Source organism: Protobothrops mucrosquamatus, unplaced genomic scaffold (assembly GCF_001527695.2).
Source record: "Protobothrops mucrosquamatus isolate PMUCROS unplaced genomic scaffold, P.Mucros_1.0 scaffold3456, whole genome shotgun sequence".
Taxonomy (NCBI): domain Eukaryota; kingdom Metazoa; phylum Chordata; class Lepidosauria; order Squamata; family Viperidae; genus Protobothrops; species Protobothrops mucrosquamatus.
Genome location: NW_015389434.1, coordinates 14,968 through 36,996, shown reverse-complemented (window position 1 = coordinate 36,996; position 22,029 = coordinate 14,968). Strand labels below are relative to the sequence as shown.

The 22,029-nt window shown below is 45.7% G+C and overlaps 1 protein-coding gene across 1 annotated transcript in view; it reads right to left on the bottom strand.

The window, feature by feature from the left end:
* HOMER2 (homer scaffold protein 2) overlaps positions 1-15,394 on the bottom strand; it is a 53,173-nt gene extending 37,779 nt beyond the window's left edge. Inside the window, exon 1 of the mRNA XM_029286369.1 lies at positions 15,267-15,394. Coding sequence (XP_029142202.1) covers positions 15,267-15,394 — 128 coding nt within the window. The remainder of the gene's footprint in view (positions 1-15,266) is intronic.
* Positions 15,395-22,029: the final 6,635 nt, after the last annotated feature.

Below are 22,029 nucleotides of genomic sequence, written 5' to 3'. Positions count from 1 at the left end.
CTGCTAAAAAACATGGCTGTTCCAACAAGCCTTGGAGGTTAATATCTGCGCTTCGCCTGCCATCTGTTTTGGCAGTCTGCTTGCTTCGTTTTCTCTTCTTTGTAACCAGGATCACGATGTGGATTTGGGGCTTGGCTTTTTTTTTTTAAGACTTAGGGCTTGCGAACGGCTAAGAAAGTGATGGTCTGTGAGATAGCAAATCCCTTTTCTGAATGCGCGGTCAGCTGCAACTCCAATGCATTTGGAAACACATCAAAACCAAGAGAGGGGGGGGGGCTGAGATTTGCATTGATCCCATTTCCGCAGTCAAATAAGGCTGGGAGATGCTTTAAAATATGCTGAAGCTGTTTTGACTGCAGAAAAGGGCAGAAGAAGACAAAACTCCTACAGCGGTGTTTCTCAAGCTTGGCAACGTGAAGGCATGTGGACTTCAACTCCCAGAATTCCCTGGGAGTTGGGGGGGGGGGAGAATTCTGGTAGTTGGAGGTCTACACATCTTCAAGTTGTCAAGGTTGAGGAACAGTCCTGTACAGGACAGATTCAAAAGTTGTTTAGCTTCCAGCAGTTAAATGTTTAACTTCTGCTATCATTGCAAACGATTTGAAGAATCAAGGGGAAACAGTCCCGTTCAGGAACTATTACTATTAGTGTGTATGGTTCCTCGCACAGCCAGCCAGATGTTTAGACTGGATTTGGCATTTTTGTCCGCCTACTGAGTCCTTCCGAAGGACCTGGGATAGGCCGATGTTGTTCTTTGATGGTATTACAGATATCACCGCAGGATGTAAGCTACTTTGAGCAAAGTTGCCTTTTGCAATTGACTGATTTTTGTCAATGCCGATGGTGTTTCAAGTGATGTTCTAATGGGAAATTTGGGGATTTTAAGGATCATTGAAAAGTGAACCCTACAAAATGAATGAAGGTGAATGTACGTGTCCCAGGATATTGTTGTGGGATCCAATCAGGGTCGATCACTGGGACAAGAGGTTTTGTCTTCCGAGTGACCGACCCAGATTGGACCCTACACAAAATGAGTTCATTTCAAAGAAACTACTCTTAAGATAAAGTTTTACTCACACTAAGGGGATGAGTGTGAAGATGTTCACATTAGGGAACTTACAACCTACAGAGGCCTTAATTTGAGAGAGGGCAAGAATAGGTGAATGTGGGCGGATATTAAAGGTGGGCAGAGCAAAAGATAATGCAGGGGTGGAGTCGAACACAGAAACCACAAAACCTAGCTTATTCTTAAACCGATGTCCTAACCTACCCCCATTCCACTCTTTCCCATCCCATCTAGCCTTAACAGCACAAAGTTTTCATTTTAATTTGCTGAACTGAAATGGGAAGCAGCTGAAGTGTGGGTTGACAGAATGAGCAAAAACACTTTGAGGGCTGGATCTGATTCTCAGACCACAGATTGTGCACCAGTGCTCGGTTTATCAATAGAAAAATGAGAATTCCTGCACATGCTGTAGAGTTCACAAGTCTTAGTTTTAACTTGACATTTCAATACGCCACAAATTTTTCATGCTTTTTTTTTTTCTTGTACACTTTTTTTTTTCACCACAAAATTAGTAGTGTGGATTAGGTATTCAGATGTATACTCTTTGAAGCAAAGAACATCTGTTCTTTACTATTTATGGATGAATTCTGACGATTGGAAAATTGGAAAAATAATTAGAACTAGAATGGTTCTCTATGGGGAATTAGCTAGGTTTCATGTTCTATTTCTGTGCAAAGGTGATGTTAGGATACACCATCAATCAATCAGAATAGAGCTGTAAGGGATCTTGGAGGTCTTCTAGTCCAACCCCCTGCTCAAGCAAGAGACCCTATACCATTTCAGACAAGTGACTGTCCAGTCTCTTAAAAACCTTCAGTGATGAAGCATCCACAACTTTTGATAGCAAGCTGTTCAACTTGTTAATTGTCCTCAGTGTTAGGAAGTTTCTCCTTAATTCCAGATTGCTTCTTTCTTTGATTAGTTTCCATCCATTATTTCTTGTCCTGCCCTCTGGTGCTTTGAAAAATAAGTTGACCCTTACTCTTTTTGGCAGCCTCTCAAATACTAGAATACTACTATCATATCCCTCCCCCCCCCGCTAGTCCTTCTTTTCTCTAGACTAGCCAAACCCAAATCATGCAACCGTTCTTCATATGCCGTTAGTCTCCAGGCCTTTAATCATCTTAGTTGAGGCTCAATTTTGTATTTGATTAACCGGCGAGGTTTTACACGTTTCCTGACCCTGAGATCATTATGTGGAGCGATTGAAGCAAAACTGTCAGCTTTAAGGAAAGTTCTTCAAAGAAACAAAATAAACACTTCATTTCTAACAACTGCCTATATCTGAGGTTCCGGCAAAACCCAAGTTTTGGAAAAGCAGCTAAAGAAATGCTGGAGGACTGCTGACTATGTTTTAAACTTGGAAGGTTTTGTTGTAGTTATGCTACGTGCAAACAAGATTTTTTTGTTTAAAGAAGACCCAAAGTCTTTTATTTATAACTCAGTGCTCTTCCTGTGTGATGCCAAGATCACCTCGTCTTCACCCATTTTTCTTATCTTGGTATATAGACAAAGAATGAATGCAATATTGGACTAAGAACCAGGCAAGGTGCCAAAAATGCTAACCAGTACATTTGCATTTCCATAGCAACCCTTCACATGAAGAATGTACAGAACTGTGAAGTTTTTAAAAATAACTCTGCACTCCGCCCAAATATGCATATACATATTTTTTTTTAAAAAACAACAACAACTGAATTGACATGAGCAATCCTTCTTATCCCTTCCTCTACGGCTGATATTCCAACCAACAATCATTAGGACAACAAGACACCATCTAGATGAGGTCAGGATGGGAACCACACTGCATGAGTCTGAGAATGAATGGATGCTGTTGACCTTGAAGATGGGGTCGGTACACGCCTCCTCAAGGCATCCAGCTGATTCATACAATTATTGTTCAATCTACCTTGTTTAGGTAAGGTGGCAGAGGTGTGTTGGGTTATGATTACAGAAGGAATGGGAAGAAATTTAAATGAGGGTTTATCTATCTCAACAACTCTAAGATGTTTGAACTTCAGCTCCCAGAATTCCCCAGCCAATCCCATATCTTAAAGTTGCTGAGGTTGAGAAATCCTGATCTAGATCTCTTTCAGTTGAGATCTGGACCTGGGTGTGGGACAGACATTAGATGTGCAAGAACATTAGAATAAGCCAGTTTGGTATAGTGGTTCAGGAACTAGCCTAAAAACCAGGAGACCGAGAGTTCTAGTCCCATGAAAGCCAGCTGGATGACTTTGGACCAATCACCAGAAGACTCTGAGTAGAACTCGCCTTAGGCATGAAAACCATCTTTGGGCTAGTCCAGGGGTCTGCAACCTTGACAACTTTAAGACTTGTGGACTTCAGCTCCCAGAATTCCTCAGCCAGGTTGAGGAATTCTGGGAGCTGAAGTCCACAAGTCTTAAAGTTGTCAAGGTTGCAGACCCCTGGGCTAGTTCCTCTCTCTCTCAGCCCAACTGTTTTAAAGACGGGGAGGGTGAGATGGGGAGGGGGGCCCACAAGCCTAAGGGGAACGTTGTTCCAGTTGTGTAGATTAGAACACAGTCAGAGGAGGTTGTCTCATGCCAAAGAATGAGTTACATCTCAGGGCTTTGGGTAAAAAACTGTCAGCTTTTAATCAATGTCCCAGATCCCTGGTCAATTTCATGCAAAGCCAGACTGACAAGAAGCAGGCATGACTCATTTCTTCCAACAAATGTCTGTGCACCATCACAACCTCCACAACCTCACCCTTTGCTGACTAGGAGTGATGCGAGTTATAATGCCACCCAGCCCGAAGGCTGCAGGAGGCTTCCATGTGTCTTGTTCTCCAGCAAGGACCATCTAGCCCAGTGATGGCAAACCTTTTAGAGACCGAGTGCCCAAACTGCAACCCAAAACCCACTTATGCATCGTTGAGTGCCGGGTGGGTGTGGCCCATTGGCTGGGTGTGGCCCATTGGGTGGGCGTGGCTGTGGTGGTAACGGCAGACTGGGTGGGACTAAAAAGTTTAATCAATCAATTCCAACTTTGCAAGATCTTTTTTTTTCCCGCGAGAAGTTGAAATGGACTGATTGATTGAACCTTTTTTTTTTTTTTGCACAAGGCGGCGGAGGCCTAAAGCGAAAAGGTTTTATAAAACCCAGCTGAAGGCCTAGGACTGGGGCGACGGTGTGCGTGCCCACAGAGAGGGCTCTGAGTGCCGCCTCTGGCACCCGTGCCATAGGTTCGCCACCACTGATCTAGCCTGGGTCAGCAGAGGCCCCCAAGAACACCAAGGCAGACACATCACAAGAGTTGTGAGGCTACCTGTGGCAGAAGGGGAGAAGCACGCAGAGGCATGTTTATAATTCACAGGAAAGTCTCTGAGGGCTCTTCGTAGAGCAGATGCGTAACACAAAATCACCGGTAAGGTACCAGCTACACACCTGAGACCCAAGAGGAGGATAACGTGAGCGGACGAGGCAGAAGTCTTAAGTCCTAGCAAAGATCAGAATCAAAGGGAAGATGCTTCTTTTTCATTGCTCTTTTGTTCCTAGCAATGCAATCGGGTGAAATCTAGAATAGAATAGATCTGGAAGGGACCTTGGAGGTCTTCTAGTCCAGCCCCCTGCTCAAGCAAAAGAACCTATACTGTCTCGGACAGGTGAATGTCTAGTCTTTTTTAAAAATTCTCCAGTGATGGAGCGCCCATGATTTCTGGTGGCAAGCTGTCCCACTGGTTGATTGTCCTCACTGTCAGGAAGTTTCTCCTTAATTCCAGGTTGCTTCTCTCTTTGATCAGTTTCCAACCATTGTTTCTCATCCTTCCCTCTGGTGCTCTGGGGAACAACCTGGCCCCTTCTGCCTTGTGGCAGCCCCTCAGATACTGGAACACTGCCTATCATGTCTCCCCTGTTTCTTCTTTTCTTTAGACTAGCCAAACCCAAGTCCCGCAGCCGTTCTTCATATGTTTTAGTCTCCAGGCCTTGGATCATCTTAGTTGCTCTTCTCTGATTTTTTTCCAAACTCTCAACATCTTAAGAAATTTCAGGACATTTCGGAGAAAAAGCAAAGAAATCCCCCTCCCCCTCACTTTCCTGAAGACCTATCTTGGTTACTTCTGGAGGCCAGGCAGATAAACCTTCTGAATGTCTCCAAAATGCTACAGACAGTTTCTCTCTCCATCATCGGAAGGTCTGAACCATAGAACATTCAGGAGCTTAGACCAACCAATATTGTTTTGCCCACTCAACATGTGTCACTGGAAAGAGGAACGTGGTGATTTCAAATCATTAAGTCCCTTACACGTCTCCCTTTAGTTTAGGAAGAGACTCTTTCCTTCTTCAAATACTGGAAAGTGACTCTAATTCAACTGCCAAAGGAAAATGTCACGAGGAAGTCATCCTGATTGTCAACCTGCCACTTTCCTTTGGCACAGAATTCCGCTTTTGAGTATCTCCTTTGGCTCAACACAGTTAACTGGGTTATTTTCCGGAGAACAGAACTGGCAAGATTAAGGACATATGTTGAGTAGCGTTCCAAACCAAAGGAGGCACAGTAGCAGACGCACTTTGCACACAAATCATCCATCCGGTCGTCCCGTGTTGCCAGCCTTCCTAAAACCCAGGAGAACCAAAGCGGTACAAGTGGGGTCCTCAACTTACAACAGTTCATTTAGGGACCATTCAAAGTTACAACGGCACTAGAGAAAAAAAACCTAACTTATGACCAGTTTTCACACTTACGACCGTTGCAGCATCCCCATGGCCAGGCGATCAAAATTCAGGTGCTTGGCAACTGACTCATATTTAGGAGGGGTCACGGGATCCCCTTTTGCAAACTTCTGGCAAGCAAAGTCAACGGGGAAGCCAGGCTGACTTAACAACAGGTTGATTAATTTAACCACTGCAGGGATTCACTTAGCAACTATGACAAGAAAGGTTGTAAAAATGGAGCAAAAGTCACTTAACAAATGTCTCACGTAGCAACGGAAATGTTGGGCTCAATTGTGAAATTGAAAGTTAAGGACTATCTGTATTAACTCATCAACTAGCTTTTTCCGTAATGTCTCCGCTAGCTTTCTCTGAAAATGCCACATTACCAAGGCTTCACAAATGTCACAAGTATTGTGTTTTTCACTCACTCTTTATGCATTAAGACTCTCCCCCCCCCCCCGAAATACCACCAGCTAAATGCATCTTTGCCTTAGCTGAAGGAAGCCAAAGTCAATATAATTGCAGGCTGGACTCTTTCAGGGTACGATCGCATTTCAACTATAGCAAACGAACAATGTTCCTTTTTTCTCAAACCTTTAGCAAATCCACTCGCAAACTAACCAATTAGCAATAGCTCTTAGACTTGTATCCCATTTCACAGTGCTTCACAGCACCCTCTAAGCCTGTGAGGGCGAACCTTTTAGAGACCGAGTGCCCCAAAACAGGTCCTGCCCCCACCCTACCCACTCCCCCTCCACCTCACCCCATCCCACCCCATCCCGCTCCCTGGCCCCTGCCCCGCCTGCCCACAGGGCCACCCACCGCCTCCACAGTCTTCCACAGATTGCCCAGGTGGCCCAACAGCACCATGGCAGCCATACTCTCTGCCTGCACCCCGCAGAATCAACTGCGCGCGATGGGGCATGAGGGTGGAGTCTTGTCCCAGCTGCCTGGCTGCCATGTTTTTGCTGCGCTGCTCCACGTGGGCCGCGCTCAGGGGCGACTCTCCTCCGGGGGCTGCTGGTGAGATGGGGGGCATGAGAGGGAGGCAGGGCTGGGGCAACGGCACGCGTGCCCACAGACAGGGCTCCGAGTGCCGCCTTTGGCACGCATGCCATAGGTTCGCCACCACTGCTCTAAGTGGTTTACAAAGTCAGCCTCTTGCCCCCAACAATTTGGGTCCTCAGTTTAGAGACCTCGTAAAGATGGAAGGCTGAGTCAACTTTGAGCCGGGTCAGGATCGAACTGCTGGCAGTGGGCAGAATTAGCCTGCAATACTGCATTCTAACCACTGCGCCCCCACGGCTCCTTGCGAAATGCTACTTTAGGGGATACCCTTGTTTTATGTGTAACATAAGGACCCTCACTGAGTGGGAGGAAACATTCAAAGTCACAGAAATGGGATGAAAAGCAGAACTTATCCAGTCACACAGAAACCTCAATCCATGCTGGTGGACTGGGCAAAAATACCTTTTGTCTTTTCAATCAGTTCAAATCAAATCAAATCTTTATTACAATTGAAAGTTATTCCAACCACAAGTAATACGGCCCATTTCAACTGAGGAGACGTAACTTGCAAGAAGGACAGTTTAACTTACAAACTCGCTCTGAGAAAACCGCTCCAAACTCTTGCAGAATTAAAGCCTGCTTAGTTTTTTTTTTTATTTCTAGCATTGCAGTGAAATTTCCACGGCACTTTGAAAGCGAAAGCAAGTTAAAGCTTTGCTTATCAAAGTTAAAGATAAAGGTTTTTTAATGGCTTGGCTAGTCAGCAGAAATAGAAGCAAACAATCCCCACAACCTCAGAGTAGGGCAGAGGCCTTCAAAAATAAGCCTTTATTTGTTTAAGATGTTGTTCACCTACTTTGACTCTGAGTGCAGCACTGAACTGGCCAGCTAACCTCTTTTTAAAAATCAAACACTGCCTTTCAGTTCAACACTCTTCAATCTCTCCTTCCTTCAGCTACTGGAACGCAACATTTCTGCCCAACAACTAGCATAAGAATTGTTCCATATCTAAGGTGTTACTGAATAACATTCCTCAAAGGTATACAGGAAGGAACACGTGGCCAGCCCTGGGTTTCCAATGGGCATTCCTGAACTTACAAATCTGCTGGTCACACACCTGTATAGGTTCCTAGGAGCAGGATTAATGGCGTTTGTGTCACGCGCAAAACACTACGTGCAGCCCAGTTATGAAAGATAGGAGAGGATAGCCCTGTTGAACATCCAATCCTTAAAAGCCAGTTTTGTCATCTGGAGTGGAACTTAATTCCAACGAAGACTAATTAAGTTTGAAGCTTTCCTAAGGACCTCAAGGCTAAAACAAAATCCCTGGAAAATGCACATCTGCATTCTGATTACTTACACGCAAATAGCTCTTGCCACCAACTGTCTAAATGCAACAATTAGTTAATGTGAATTAACTAATTAAAGCAATAAATCCGTAGCTTCCAAGTTGCTTTTAATTATTCAGAAGGATTATCCCGGTATGACCTTTTACATTATCAGCTTGTCAAGGTATGTGTGCATGTGGGTGTTTTTTAAAAAAATAATAATAATTTATCTCAGGGACACAAGTTAATAAAACCAGGAGTGTTATTTAAAGATTTACACATCGGGAGTAAGATTATATTCATTAGGCTTCATTCCAATATGCCCTACTTGGGTGGTGACATACAAACATCAAACTTCTCATGAAAGTGTTTTGAGCTTTATAGATTACAGGTTGTCCTCAACTTACAACAGTTCGTTTAGTGACTGTTCAAAGTTACAATGGCACTGAAAAATGTGATTTATGACCATTTTTCACCGTTATGTGCCCGGTGGTCAGGTGAGCAAATTTCAGATGCTTGGCACCCTGGTTCATAATTATGACCGTCGCCGTGTCCCAGTGTCACGTGGTCCGCTTTTGCGACCTTCTCAAAAGCAAAGTCAATGGGGAAGAAGCCAGATTCACTTAACAACCGGTTTGCTAACTTATTAACCGCAGTGATTCACTTAACAACCGTGGCACAAAAGGTTGTAAAATGGAGGCAAAGCTCATTTAACAAATGTCTCACTTAACAACAGAAGTTTTGGGTTCAATGGGGGCTGTAAGTTGAGGACTACCTGTATTTTTAAGTCATGTGCGTACTATGAAAGAACACTAAGAACAAACACTAGGCAGAACTTGCATTTAGCAGTGGGAAAAAAGGGGTCAATGACACCCCCCCAAAGTCCACTAATTTGCAAAGTTCATACTTTCTCCTTTCCCTTCCCAGGCATTAATAATAATAAAGTTGGAAGGGACCTTGGAGATCATCAAGTCCAACTCTCTGCTCAGGCAGGAAACCCTATACCATTTTGGACAAATGGCTGTCCAGTCTCTTCTTAAAAACTTCCAGTGTTGGAGCAATCACCGCTTCTGGAGGCAGGTTGTTCCACTGGTTAATTGTTCTCACTGTCAGGAAGTTTCTCCTTAGTTCTAGGTTGCTTCTCTCCTTGATTGGTTTCCATCCGTTGCTTCTTGTCCTGCCTTCAGGCGCCTTGGAGAATAGCTTGACTCCCTCTTCTTTGTGGCAGCCCCTGAGATATTGGAACACTGCTATCATGTCCCCCCCTCATCCTTCTCTTCATTAGACTAGACATCCCCAATTCCAGCAACCGTTCCTTATATGTTTTAGCCTCCGGTCCCCTAATCATCTTTGTTGCTCTTCTCTGCACTCTTTCTAGAGTCTCAACATGTTTTTTACATCGGGGTGACCAAAACTGGATGTAGTATTCCAAGTGTGGCCTTACTAAGGCATTGACCAGAGAGACATCCTTCTTGGAACCGGTTTCATTCAACATGCCCAACATTTATGCTGCTAAGTGAGACATTTGTCAAGCGGGTTTTGCCCCATTTTACGACCGTTCTTGCCTCACTTGTTAAGTGAATCACTGCAGTTGATGATTTAGTAACCCGGTTTTTCGGCTAATCTGGCTTCCCCCGTTGACTTTGTCCGAAGGTCGCAAAAGGGGATCACGTGACCCTGGGACACAGCAACGGTCATAACTATGAACCAGGGGTGCCAAGCATTTGATCACGGGATCGTGGGGATGCTACAAAAGGTTGCAACTGTGAAAAACGGTCATAAGTCCCTTTTTTTAGTGCCGTCGTAACTCTGAACGGTCGCTAAATGAACTGTTGTAAGCCGAGGACTACCTGTATTCTAACGGCTTGGAAGCATTTGTAAGAACACATTGGAGATTGGGAGGGGGGGAGTCTGGGAAGGAATGGAAGCAAAGGGGACACCAATAACCAAGAAATAAAAGCGAGTCTGTCAGCGCTTGTCTTACAAACAGCAACTCAGCCCAGGTGACAAAAAAAAGCCGTGAAGAAGCATTGTAGTTTGTAAGGAAATTCCACCTTAATGGACTTAACTATAAAGGAGGGTTGGAAATTTCTCTTACAGGTTTCAGGATTCTATATCCATCTTGGGCCAAAGTTGGAAAAAGTTAGCTGAAGTCTGTGTAAATGGTTGCTTCCTTGATCCTGCTCATCTGTGTTGGGCTTTACACAATAGGAAGGAATCACAGGTTAGTAGAAAGGAACCGTCCCCCTGTTCTCTAGGACCGTGGTGGCAAACCTATGGCACGGGTACCAGAGGCGGCACTCAGAGCCCTCTCTGTGGGCACGCGCGCCGTCGCCCCAGTCCTAGGCCTTCAGCTGGGTTTTATAAAACCTTTTTGCTTTAGGCTTCTGCCGCCATGTGCAAAAAAAAAAAAAGGCTCAATCAATCAATTTCAACTTCTCGCGGGGAAAAAAAGATCTTGCAAAGTTGGAGTTGATTGATTGAACTTTTTAGTCGCATCCAGTCTGCCGTTACCACCACAGCCACGCCCACCCAATTGGCCACACCCAGCCAATGGGCCACACCCACCCGGCACCCGACGATACATAAGTGGGTTTTGGGTTGCAGTTTGGGCACTCGGTCTCTAAAAGGTTCGCCATCACTGCTCTAGGACATTCAGGCAGTCCTCGACTTATAAAAGTTCATTTACTGCCCGTTCAAAGTTACAACGGCATAGGAAAAAAGTGACTTATGACCATTTGTCACGTGACTGCTGCGGCATCCTCATGATCACGTGATCAAAATTCAGAAGACTACCTGCATTTAAAAACAAGTTTTTAAAAAACATGGAGAAAAAAAGAAAGAAAAACACCAGCTCTTCGAGGTAGCCAGGGCAAGAAGCAGACATGATAAGTGTTGCAGGAATGCTTTTTATTGTAGCAAGCTACAACAAGAAATTCTGTCCCACCTTATACTAAGCAAAATCAAAATGGGGCTAGTTTGAGTTTCTTTCTCACCCTTTTTTCTCCGGGGATGTTGTCCTCTTTTCTCAAAATCCCAAGGTCACATCTGTATTCTTTCACTGGCAGTAAGAAAAAAGATGGAGGGGAAACAAGAAACCCCTGCTAAACCATTCCACGTAACGCTGGCGATTTTTTTTTTCAATTGTTAGAAAACCCAACTGTTCCAAATTCAAAAAAACCACTCCATTCTTCATTGCAAAATTCCGACTCTGCGCCCAAAATGGAAATGCAATTCCAACTTGGGTGGTTTCACATCCCAAAATCTTTGAACTGCTCTGCTTGTTTCAATGCTAGGAAAAATCTTACTGATTCTGCACCAGACTTGCCTTTGAAAGCAGATTTATAGGAACCAGCGAGGTAACTAGAATAGGGGTCTTCAAACTTGGCCCTTTTATGATTTGTGGACTTCAACTCCCAGAATTCCAGGAGTTGACGTCCACAAGTCATAAAAGGGCCAAGTTTGAAGACCCCTGAACTAGAATTCCCAAAGGCTCCTTCGGAGCCCCAATAACAAGGTATTCAACCAGCCAGCAAAATCAAGCAATCCAATTATCTGAAGAGCCATTGACTTCCACTTCAAGAATCCATATCCGGGAGGCAATTTTTTATTTTATTTTTTTTAGCCCTGGGAACCAATTCAGCACTAACACAAACGCATGCCTGGACTTCACAAAATAACACAAACTACAACTGACCAGTCATTTTTGTTACTTAATCGAGGGATATTATTTGAGAAAAACTGCCATAAAACAGAAGGTGATTGCCATTATCCTGATGGGTTAGCCTGATCCAAGTGGAAATACAAGCAGGGGAATCCATATATTTGTCAGCTGCCCCTTATTAAGTCCTTATATTTATGTTCCAGGAGCTCTGGGCAGGAATAGATTAGACACTCAGCTCTAAAGCCCCTAGAGAACAGACATTACGCATCACACACTGACTCATGAATTTTGATAAACAAACCACAATAGCTGGATTCATGCAACACTTAAACCAGAGGCCCCCAACCTTTTGAGCACCAGGGACCAGCTCCGTGGAGAGAGGTTTTTCCATGGAGTGGAGGGGACGTGGTTTATTGTACTGCCAGTATCCCGCAGATGGGGCTTTGCTTGTTTGCGTGGACCAGTTGCTGGCATGCCACGGCCCGGAACCGGTCCACAGCCCGGGGGTTGGGGACCCCTGCCTTAAACCACAGCTAAGCATATACATGCACATGCATGCTTAAGTCTTGGTAGTATTAACAGAGGGATAGAATCAAGATCACGCGAAGTGTTAATACCATTTTATAAGGCCTTGGTAAGGCCACACTTGGAATACGGCATCCAGTTTTGGTCACCCCGATGTCAAAAAGATGTTGAGACTCTAGAAAGAGTACAGAGAAGAGCAACAAAGGTGATCAGGGGACTGGAGGCTAAAACATATAAGGAACGGTTGCTGGAATTGGGTGTGTCTAGTTTAATGAAGAGAAGGATGAGGGGGGACATGATAGCAGTGTTCCAATATCTCAGGGGCTGCCCCAAAGAAGAGGGAGTCAAGCTATTTTCCAAAGCGCCTGAAGGCAGGACAAGAAGCAACGGATGGAAACTAATCAAGGAGAGAAGCAACCTAGAGCTAAGGAGAAATCTCTCTGATAGTTAGAACAACTAATCAGTGGAACAACCTGCCTCCAGAAGTTGTGAATGCTCCAACACTGGAAGTTTTTAGGAAGAGACTGGACAGCCATTTGTCTGAAATGGTATAGGGTTTCCTGCCTGAGCAGGGGGTTGGACAAGATGACCTCCAAGGTCCCTTCCAACATCATCATCATGATCATGAATGAGCTTCTGGAAGAAGCACAGAAGATATACTTGTGGAAAAAATAAATAGGTTTGGTGATTGGCTAAAGTTCATTAATGAGAGCTTCAGGCTGATTCAGGGATTTGAACCAGCATCTCCCCAGTCTTAGTTCAACACAACCTTAATGCCCTAGATGGGTCTCCCGGTTCATAGCTTTAAAACTTCCTGAGACCCTTGTTTGGAGCCAGAAGAAGCTTCTGAAGAGACAGAGCGCAGGGGTAACAATAAAGGATCACAAGATCTGAGAAGTGCCCACTCGGCTATAATTTCCTGGGATATAATTCCTATAACCCTAATTACTATTCAGATACACCTGGCTAAATGCATTTTTTTTTCTTTTTTGCACACGGATGGACACCACGCACCTACTTACTTTTGCAAGCTACTTTGAAAAGTTTGGAAACTGCATTGCTCAGACTGGACAAAACAGCCATTGGGGAACTCATGAGTTCTAAAGAGAACCTAAGGAAAACTAACGCTTTTAATGTTTTGATCGTTGGGCTTTTATGCCATCGTAAGCTACCCAGAATCATTCTGGAGAGTGAAGCAGATGGCGCATAAATTTAATTAATAAATAAACTGGAGGGTGACAGTCTGCAATTAGTTTTTTTTTTTTTGTCCGGCACCGTGCACCGTTCATTCCTACGCCAGTTTATTTGGAAACAAATCAAATTGCATTCAAGGGCTACTCCAAGTCAAATAGGCACGGCAGCCTTTAACAAGCTGGCATTCTTAAAAGACGTGCGATTCTCAGAGCTCGCAGCCAACCCCTGCAAATCCTGGCTTGCAGTACCGGAACTGGCAGTCTGATCCAACAAATTCACTAGGATGGGTAAACAAATACTGTAAGCGAGAGCTGCAGTGCTAAATTGGAATTTGCAGAAAGACAGTTTGCCTCAAGTGAGATGCCAACCACGGGCGGGAGTTAGAAAGGAAGGATTCAGCCATCAACACTGCCTGGGCACAGAGCTAGTAGCAAGGGCTCCCCAAATCTACTTCTATTTAAAAATCACGGAGCGAATTCGGACCGGCCATGGGTTCTCAGCCTAATCTATTTTATAAAGGCATCGTGAGAGTCATAATGCACCCAGGGAAGAAAGAGGAAGAACAATACACCCCAATGCACTGATATTTTAATGAGAGGGTCCAGACTTTGCCCGCTATCCTTATTTCACCCAGCAGTCACTCCAATTTGTCCTCTTCTCCCCTTTCTCTTATCTAAGTGAAACTCACCAGGCACTTCATCATGGCATAAATCCCCCTAGCAGATTCTAGCAATGCTTCAGCTGCTGGCTTGTTTGTGATACAACTAAAGGAATTCAATCCGATAACGCTTGTAATCTGGGGTGTGTGGGGGTGTGGGAGGGTGGGGGTGTGGGAGGGATTCCCAATCCCACCCCACCTTTTCAGTTACAGCCTTTTCTCCGTCCTTGCTTCAGCTCTCAGGAAAAACACCTGCTCATCTTCTTCCCAGCTCTTTCCAGGTCTTAAGCATTTAAAAAAAAACAAACCCTGATTTAAGTAAGCCCTCTTTTAACCCTTGAGAGGGTTGCTGGTTGAAATCTGCTGAGGGGAGGGGAGGGGAAGGGGTGGGGGCCCGCAGCTCCAGAGACCAGTCTCGGTGCTCACTCGCCAAGGGTGCTCCAGCCTCACGGAGCACAGCCTACGCCTTGGAGAGCTGCCTTGCCTGGCCGGTAAACTGGCAACGCGACAAACCAGCTTTTTTTAAAAAAAAATATATTTATTTTAAAGTTTCTCCACTGCTAAACATGGCGTGCCCCCCCCCCCCGCCCAGCCGCCTCGGGAATCACAGGACGCCTCGCTTCTTCCCGACGCCGTTTCAGCACCCAGGACCGTCCGCGAGAGATCTGCGCCCCCTCCCCTCCTCCAGATGTTGACGACCTTCCAAGCCCCCAGCATCTCCTTCCGGGAGTTGCCAGCGACGGGGGGTACAACATCTGGAGGGCCGCCCAGCTTCCCCTCCCCGGGATCGGGTGGGCAACTTCGACGGCAACCCAAGACGCGCTCTTGAACGGAAGGGAGAGAGGGGGGGGGACGCTGTCCTTCCCGGGCGGGACGATGGGAGTTGTAGTAGTGGAAGGCGTCCGGGAAGCGCCGGCTGGAGAGCTCCGCTGGCTGAGCGCAACGGGAAGGGCGGTCCGGCTAGCCGGGAGGCGCAGCCGGGGTCTCTGGGTCGGGGAAGGCGGCCTCCCGCCAACTCCGACGGGACTCCCCCGGAGGAGGGAAGGGGCACCCGGGCGGGCCCCCCCTGCCGCCCCCCCTGCAGACGCCCCTCCGGGCTCTCGGCCCGAGGGAGCGCCCAGCCCAGCTCGGCGCTCCGACTCACCCCATCTCCCGGCACTTGTCTCCGGGCGCGAAGCTGGGCGGCGAGAGCGCGCCGGCCGGCAAGGTCGTCTCCTCCTCGCCCCCTCGCTCGTCGCCGGCCAGCGCGGGGCGCGTCCCGACCTCGCACATCCAGCTGTCCAGAGGAGCGCGTCCTCTCGCCACCGAGGCGCCCGCCGGCCTGGCTCCAGGCGCTGCGCTGCGCTCTGCTCTGCCCTGGCCCTCCGAGCGCCTCGGGGTCGCCTCCGGGGAGATCCGCGCCGTCGGGAAGGGCCGGCTGGGCGAGGGAAGGCAGGCGGGCAGGCGGGCGGGCGGGCAGGCAGCGGCGGCTCCAGCGGCTCGTCCCACCTGCTTCGCCCGCAGCCGCCTCCCACTCGCGGGGCGGAGAGAAGCCGGCAGCACGCGGCGGCGGCGGCAGCGGCGGGCAGGCGGGGCCAGGGGCGGACCGTTCCAAGCCGGGCGCTCCGGCTGCGCGCGATCCTGAGACGCCGACGACGCCCCCGCCGCCGCGGAGAGGCTGGCAAGTTCCCGGCCGTGGTGGTGGTGATGGAGAGGGGGGTGTGAGAGACGTCGCTGCTGCGTGGGACCGGGAGGGCTCCTTCCCCTGGGCGTTGCGCGCGGGCGGGATCGGAGACGGGTTCCCGTCTGGTGGGCAGGCAAGGCTGTGAGTGGCTATTTGCACAAGGCTAAATCCGCTTTGGAAGAGGACAGCTGAAGAGTGAGTGAGAGGTGTCCTCCTCTCCTCCCGCGCCTTTTCTTTCTTTCTTTCTTTCTTTCTTTCTTTCTTTCTTTCTTTCTTTCTTTCTTTCTTCCTTCCTTTCTTTCTTTTTCTTTCCTTCCTTTTTCTTTCTTTCTTTCCTTCCTTCCTTTTTTCTTTCTTTCCTTCCTTCCTTCTTTTTCTTTCCTTCTTTCTTTCTCTTTCTCTTTTTTCTTTCTTCCTTTTCTTTCTTTCTTTCCTTCTTTCCTTTTTTTCTTTTTCTTTCCTTTTTTCTTTCTTTCTTTCCTTCCTTCCTTCCTTCTTCTTTCCTTTCCTTCTTTTTTATTTCCTTCCTTCTTCCTTCCTTCCTGCCTTCCTTTCTTCCTTCCTTCCTGTTTCTTTCTTTCCTTCTTTCCTTCTTCTTCCTTTCTCTTTCTCTTTCCTTCCTTCCTTCCTTCTTTCTTTCTTTCTTTCTTTCTTTCTTTCTTTCTTTCTTTCTTTCTTTCTTTCTTTCTTTCTTTCTTTCTTTCTTTCTTTCTTTCTTTCTTTCTAAAGCATCTTGAAAACACCATCTTAAAAGCTCCCCAAATCCTAGCAGGATAGTGGAGTGGAGTGGGACACTGTGACCGTCATAAATATGAATCAGTTGCCAAGCATCTGAATGTAAATCACAAGACCCTGGAGATGCTGCAACATTCCAGCTGATTGGCGCTTCTTCTGGGCTCAGCAAAAGTGCCAGGATCAATGCTGCTTTCCAGCTGATTGGTGCTTCTTCAGGGCTCAGCAGAAGCGCCAGGATCAGTGCCGAGCTCCAGCTGGAGCCTGGCGCTGATCCTGGCGCTTCCGCTGAGCCCTGACAGCCCTGCAGCTCCATCCGTCTCTCGCTCAGACTTGTGCGGTGCTGCCACCGGTTCAGCTCATTCCCCTCCCCCACTACCACTTTTCTAGGATGGTCGCGTACCACCTGCCAGGTGCCAATGTACCACAGGTGGTACCCATACCACTGGTTGAAAAGCCCTGCTCTAAGTCAGTCAACCAGCAGACTGTGTGGACCAGGAAAGTAGCAGAACAAGGTGGAACTTGTTTAGGCTTGAAATCTAAGCAGAATGAGGCTTGGTCGGAATTTGGATGGGAGGATTGTCAGGTTGCTGTAGGCTAGACTGGAAAGCCAACAAAAGCCAACACAGCTCAGAATTTGTAAAGCATGTCCAGGTTGTTGCCAAGAAAACTGTGCGGGCTGGTTGACGAGGTCAGCAGGAATCCAGCTTGACTCGAAGGAGACTTTAAAGAGGTGTTTGACAAAAACACCACCAACCTCCCAACCCAGTATAATTCTAAACTACAGTCCTTGTACATTTCTGGCACTCCAAAACTTCCTACACTTCAGAGGTTGGGTGCAGTGACAGCACTGGGTGCCGGAAACCAACTTTCAAAGAGAAACATATTTTTTCAGCAAATCACGTCTTATAAGTAAGATTGCTTTAAATTCAATTTTCGGTAGGAACCCGTTGCAATCAAAAGAATCTCTCACGGCGACACACACAGGGAAAGCACAAACCAAATCAATACAAAATCACGTTGCAGCGAACGATAAACCAAGCTGTGGTTAAAGGCAGCAGCTGTGCACAAGGAAAATCTAGAAATACCCCAGCCATATAAAGCTCTTTCAAATTTGACATCTCGGAAGAAAAAAGTGTGAGACAAAATTATTTCTGTCTAGGAGGAAACTATCATCTACTGGGCCAAAATGCATTAGGCTAAATCAGGGTTTCTCAACTTCAGCAATTTTAATAGAGGTGGACCCCAGCGCCCAGAATTCCCTAGCCAGCATACTTAAACCATACGGTGATTTAAGTATAATGCAAAGACAACCAGGGTAAAAATATAAGAACGAGTTTAATGAAGAGAAGGACGAGGGGAGACATGATAGCCGTCTTCCAATATCTCAGGGGCTGCCCCAAAGAAGAGGGAGTCAAGCTATTCTCCAAAGCGCCTGAAGACAGGACAAGAAGCAACGGGTGGAAACTGATCAAGGAGAGAAGCAACCTAGAACTAAGGAGAAACTTCCTGACAGTTAGAACAATTAATCAGTGGAACCACCTGCCTCCAGAAGTGGTGAATGCTCCAACACTGGCTTTCCCAGGCGGCTTATCCCCTCCTCATTTCTGATCTTGTCAACCCAGCTTATACGTAACAGCCGCCTGTAAATCCACATTTCAAATGCTTCCAGTCTCTTCAGGTGGCCTTCTGTCAGAGACCAACTCTCTACTCCATACAGCAGGATAGAAAAAAATACAGCATCTGACAAGCCTGATTTTCAGTCTTAGGCTTATGTCGTGACTGCAGAAGACCTTTTTCATTTTGAAGAATGCTGTTCGGTGCTTTTTCTGTCCTTGTCTTTACTTCAACGGTCATGTCCCAGCTTTCATGTAAATTCATTGGTTTTCACTTCTCTTTAAATAATGCGGCTAAAAAAAAGTGGCGGCTTTAGGGTGACTCGTAACAAGTCAGTTAGTCAAATGACTAGGAAGGGCAAAATTTAAGGGATGGCATCAGAAGGATGCTCAAGGAGAGCAGAACTGGATTTTTTCATTATGACTATCCAAAATGACTTGTTTTTTGCCTCCCAGCAAAATCCTTTTTACGGCTTTCTAAATGCATACGTTCACACTGGTGGCCCTCAGACCCCTGCAGCCTTAAACAGAAGGATTGCAGCTATTCTACTCACAGTGCAACTTAAAAGTGAAATTCTATCCCAGGCATGATATCAAAGACCACTCCAGGGAAGTTGGAGCGTGTTTCATATCACCAAGGCCGCAGATTGTAATCGCACACCCCCCTCCTCGGGTTACAAAAGCTTAAGAGGTTTCAAGCACTACTCTGAAGTGCAGCCTGGAGCTGAAATATCTAATTAAAAACTCTGAAAAGCAGGCAAGCCGTTGCACTCTTCTACATTTGGGGCAAATGTACAGGTCGTCCTCAGCCACAATTGAGCAAAACCTTTCTGTGGTTAAGCAAGATGGTTCTTAAGTGAGTTTTGCCCCCTTTTTACGACTTTTCTGGCCACAGTTGTTACATGAATCGCTGAAGTTGGTAAGTTAGTAACCCAGTTGTTATTCTGAAGTTGGAAACAACTTCTAAAATCATACAGAATAATCCTACAGGGTAGAGGCAGAATCCAAAGCCAAGAGGAATAGGATTCAAAAAACATATGAGGAACGGTTGCTGGAATTGGGTATGTCTAGTTTAACGAAGAGAAGGACGAGGGGGGACATGATAGCAGTGTTCCAGTATCTCAGGGGTTGCCATAAAGAAGAGGGAGTCAAGCTATTTTCCAAAGCGCCTGAAGGCAGGACAAGAAGCAATGGGTGGAAACTAATCAAAGAGAGAAGCAACCTAGAACTAAGGAGAAACTTCCTGACAGTGAGAACAATTAACCAATGGAACAACCTGCCTCCAGAAGCGGTGAATGCACCAACACTGGAGGTTTTTAAGAAGAGACTGGACAGCCATTTGTCCGAAATGGTATAGGGTTTCCTGCCTGAGCAGGGGGTTGGACTAGATGACCTTCAAGGTCCCTTCCAACTTTACTATTATTATTATTATTATTATTATTATTATTATTATTATTATTATTATTATTATTATTATTATTATTATTATTGTCAGAAGGTTGCCAAAGGGGACCCCATGCAGCTCGAGCCTTACACGAAGCCATAGTTTATTTAACCCTGGATTTAGTGAAGAAAGCCATTTGGTAGGAGTCGTATAACATGCCAAGATGCAAAGGAGGAGATCATATTATAACTTAGCTGTGCAAACTCAGTAGGTTGCCACACAGGATGATATTCATTAAGAGGCCTTTCCAACTTCTCAAGCCTGTGTGTTATCTGGAATGTTTTGACAGACAAGGCAACAAACCACACAAGAACAAAATCGAATATTATAAAGGAAAAGCAACGCTGTGCAATTTTGGAAGAAGCCCGCCTCGTTTCCAAGCTAATTAAATAACAAAATCATTTCATTCTGCAGAGTATTTTTTTTTCCTCTCGCATACGCCTGTAATTTGAGCATTTTGAAATCTCAGCCTCTCTGTCACTCAAATCCCCATGCCTTAGAAAAATTGCAGACATCTGCTTAAAATATCCATCTCTGTGTCATCGGAGATTCATAATCCAAACTCGCGTAATGAACAGAGGCTTATATTTCAAACCAACTAGACAGTTTAACATTTTAATGCTTCCTTTTTCAATTCCGGGGGACATCGTCCTGCACGCAGTAAAGCCTGTGTACTGCAAATTGAAAGGCTACCGATGAATTTTTAATACCAATTCATTAATTATCTTTCTCCATCTATATCGCTGCCCTGAGCGTGTGTTTGAGGATGATGTACATTATCCATGACAATAATAAATCTACAAAGACCACACAATAAAACAAAACAGAAAGAATCCGGAAGAGTAGACAAACCTAGAGCTGTCCAAAGAAAAATCCATCCCAGATCAAATGCCTGAAAACAACAGCAGATCTTTAATGCTTTGCAAAACTGTTACACAGGGTCAGTTTTGAGCCTACCTAACATAGGTCTACATATGTAATTGTTCACACTGTTGTAATCTGGATCAGCTGAGTCTTTGGGGTGATTGCCAAGGGTAGTCCCATGTATAGTGCACTGCAGTAATCAAAGCACAAGGTGACTCTAATATGAGGGACTGTAAGCAAGAGGCAATTGCTGAAATTACGGCTTCAAGAACTAGGAAATGCACTGACAGGCTTTCGTGTCTAAATCAATTCTGTTAACTTGTATATTCCATTTATTAAGCCAAACTCTTAATGCAAACAGGCTGAAGAATATCCTAAGTTTGATCAATTTGGTAGTGAGTGAACACAAGGGTCATAATATGAATCCCATGTCCTTACCAAATGGCTATTAGCAATAAAACTACTAATTTCTGCCACTGATTTTTTTCACATTGGGCCACATATTTCTTCTTTAAATGGCAATAACTGAGGAATGTTGGATTAGATCAAAAGCCTATTTCAGGAGTCTTCAAATTTGGCCCTTTTATGACTTGTGGATCGCACGAGCTGTGGGCTGGCATGCACACGTAGCTCCACGCACGCTAATGGTGGGTCACTGAGCATACGCACCGGCCTGCCGCTCATGTGAGTGGAGCTGCACATGCATGCCTGCCCGCCTCTCATGTGGCCCAGTTCCAAATGAGCCATGGCCCAGGGATTGGGGACCCCTCCCCTAGACAATCCCAATTCCTGCAGCCGTTCTTCCTATGTTTTAACCTCCAGCCCCCTAATCCTCGTTGTTGCTCTTTTTTGCACTTTTTCCAGAGTCTCTACAGTTACTGACTAGTATGGATTCCTAGTCTTTTAGACTAAGAGTTTTTCCTATTCTATCCCAACACCATGCAAAGAGCATAGCTGAGATTTCTGCAAGCAAAGAATTCACGTTCTCTTTCTCAGTGTCTGCATATTATCATTAAAATACTGGTGAATTGCCAGGATGCACGACTTTGTATTGATTTATTGATTTGCTACCAATATTTACCAATATTTAAAAAACCTTGAATCCATCCATAATATATAAGGATTATATTACGAGTCTACCTTCTCTCTCTCTCTCTCTCTCTCTCTCTCTCTCTCTCTCTCTCTCTCTCTCTCTCTCTCTCCCTCTCTCTCTCTCTCTCTCTCTCTCTCACACACACACACACACACACACACACAAAATGCCATTGTCTGCTTTATTTTTTCCAGTTTGAGGATAAGTTAGTTCGATTTTTGTTCACCGAGTAGGAAAGTAATGTTCACCCAAGTCTTTAAATACGTCCAAGTCCATCTGGTATGTACTTGGCTCAGTTTTCCCGTTGCTCTGTCCATCTGTTTTAAATCTACTTCCAAAATGCCTCCTGACTTTTTCCCTTATACACACAGTCAACATCAGTTACCTTCAACCTGTCGTTTTCCAGATATGTCTGGACAGCCACCCTGAGAAGTTATTGTTCCAAAATAGGGAAAGGACATCATGTCAGAGACAGTTGCTCTTGATGGGGGGGGG